The 1,575-nt window shown below is 35.9% G+C and overlaps 1 protein-coding gene across 1 annotated transcript in view; it reads left to right on the forward strand.

The window, feature by feature from the left end:
• LOC107713850 (mannosyl-oligosaccharide 1,2-alpha-mannosidase IA-like) overlaps nt 1-1,575 on the forward strand; it is a 128,004-nt gene that overhangs the window by 123,471 nt on the left and 2,958 nt on the right. The window contains exon 11 of the mRNA XM_016519492.1: nt 612-727. Within this exon, the coding sequence (XP_016374978.1) occupies nt 612-727 (116 nt within the window). The remainder of the gene's footprint in view (nt 1-611; nt 728-1,575) is intronic.

Genomic DNA, 1,575 nt, shown 5'->3' on the forward strand with positions numbered 1-1,575 from the left:
CAAAAATGCAGTAAAATTGTGAAATATTATTACCATTTAAAATAGCTGTTTTCTATGTGAATATATGTTCAAATGTTATTTATTCCTGTGATGCGCAGCTGTATTTTCGGCATCATTACTCCAGTCTTCAGTGTCACATGATCTTCAGAAATCATTCTAATATGCTGATTTGCTGCTCAAGACACATTTCTGATTATTAGCAATGTTGAAAACAGTTGTGCTGCCAAATATGTTTGCGAAAACAGTGATACATTTTATTTTTCAGGATTCTTTGGTGAATAGAAAGTTCATAAGAACAGCATTTATTTGAAATAGAAATCTTTTGTCATATTATAAATGTCTTTACTGTCACTTTTGATCAGTTTAAAGCATCCTTAGTGAATAAAAGTATGAATGCAGTATTGCTTTGGATAAAATTGTCTGTATGCATAAAATGTTATTAAATTATATACTTAGTTGCTTTTTATTATCTGTAATAACTTTGCTGTTGAGAACTACTGATGTAAGATTACTGGTAGTGTATAAGGAAATGTCACATGACCTATGTTGTTTCTTGGCACATTCTAAAGATTGTGATTGAATGGTCCAGCTCAAGCGGTTTGTGTTCACAGGCGTTGGAGAAGCACTGTCGTGTAGACGCGGGTTTCTCAGGAATCAGAGACGTGTACGCCTCCACAGTCAGTCACGACAACATGCAGCAGAGCTTCTTCTTGTCCGAGACACTCAAGTAAGTTCAGTATCAGTGTTAATTTCGTTGACGAATAATTTTCGTCATAATGTTCGTTAACGAAATTGTTTTCTCTGACGACAATGAGGCGATAACGAACTAAAACTCTTTTTGAATGACAAAAACTATGACGAAAATATATTGACATTTTCGTCAACGAATAAAAACAAGACGAAAATGTTAGGGAGGGACGATTTGGGAAGAGATTCATTCAATTTCAGAACGAATTTGCTGCATGGTTAGGAGGTTAGATGCGTACATATGAACCGGTGGGACATAAGCTAATATACACTTGCTGCACGTCACATAAGACATTCAAAAATGTCAATATGTGGGAGTAAGAGAAGAGCAGACATATGGATAAATCAGACGACGCAAGAGAGAACTAAATTTTGTCCGGTTTTCTGAGCGCAGAAAGCACTGAAGCACACACACACACAGAAAGCGCCTCTCACATCGCGTGAGTACTCTTTCGCTTCGCATGAACGGAGAATTACACACTAAATGATGTCGAATTGTCCGTTTTGACGAGTATTCACGTAAACACAGTGGATTACGTCTTAAGTGAACGTAAACAGCAGGGAGAATGTGTATCAGTACATTGCATCCATTGCAGCTGTGCATTTGGTTTTAAAGGGACAGTAGCCTAATTTAGTTGCTATTGTCCGAATCATTGATGTTAATCAAGCAACAAAAGAAAGACAGAAAATCACGCACTGCTCTTGACTGAAAAACTTTAGTAGACTTAAAGATGAATCTAAATTTATTTATAGAAATAAATATGTCTGCTTGAAAGAATGAAGAATACGGTAAACAAGTTGCTATAAAGAATGCATAATTAGCCTATA

Source organism: Sinocyclocheilus rhinocerous, unplaced genomic scaffold, assembly GCF_001515625.1.
Source record: "Sinocyclocheilus rhinocerous isolate Xijiao unplaced genomic scaffold, SAMN03320098_v1.1 scaffold389, whole genome shotgun sequence".
NCBI classification, from domain to species: Eukaryota; Metazoa; Chordata; class Actinopteri; order Cypriniformes; family Cyprinidae; genus Sinocyclocheilus; species Sinocyclocheilus rhinocerous.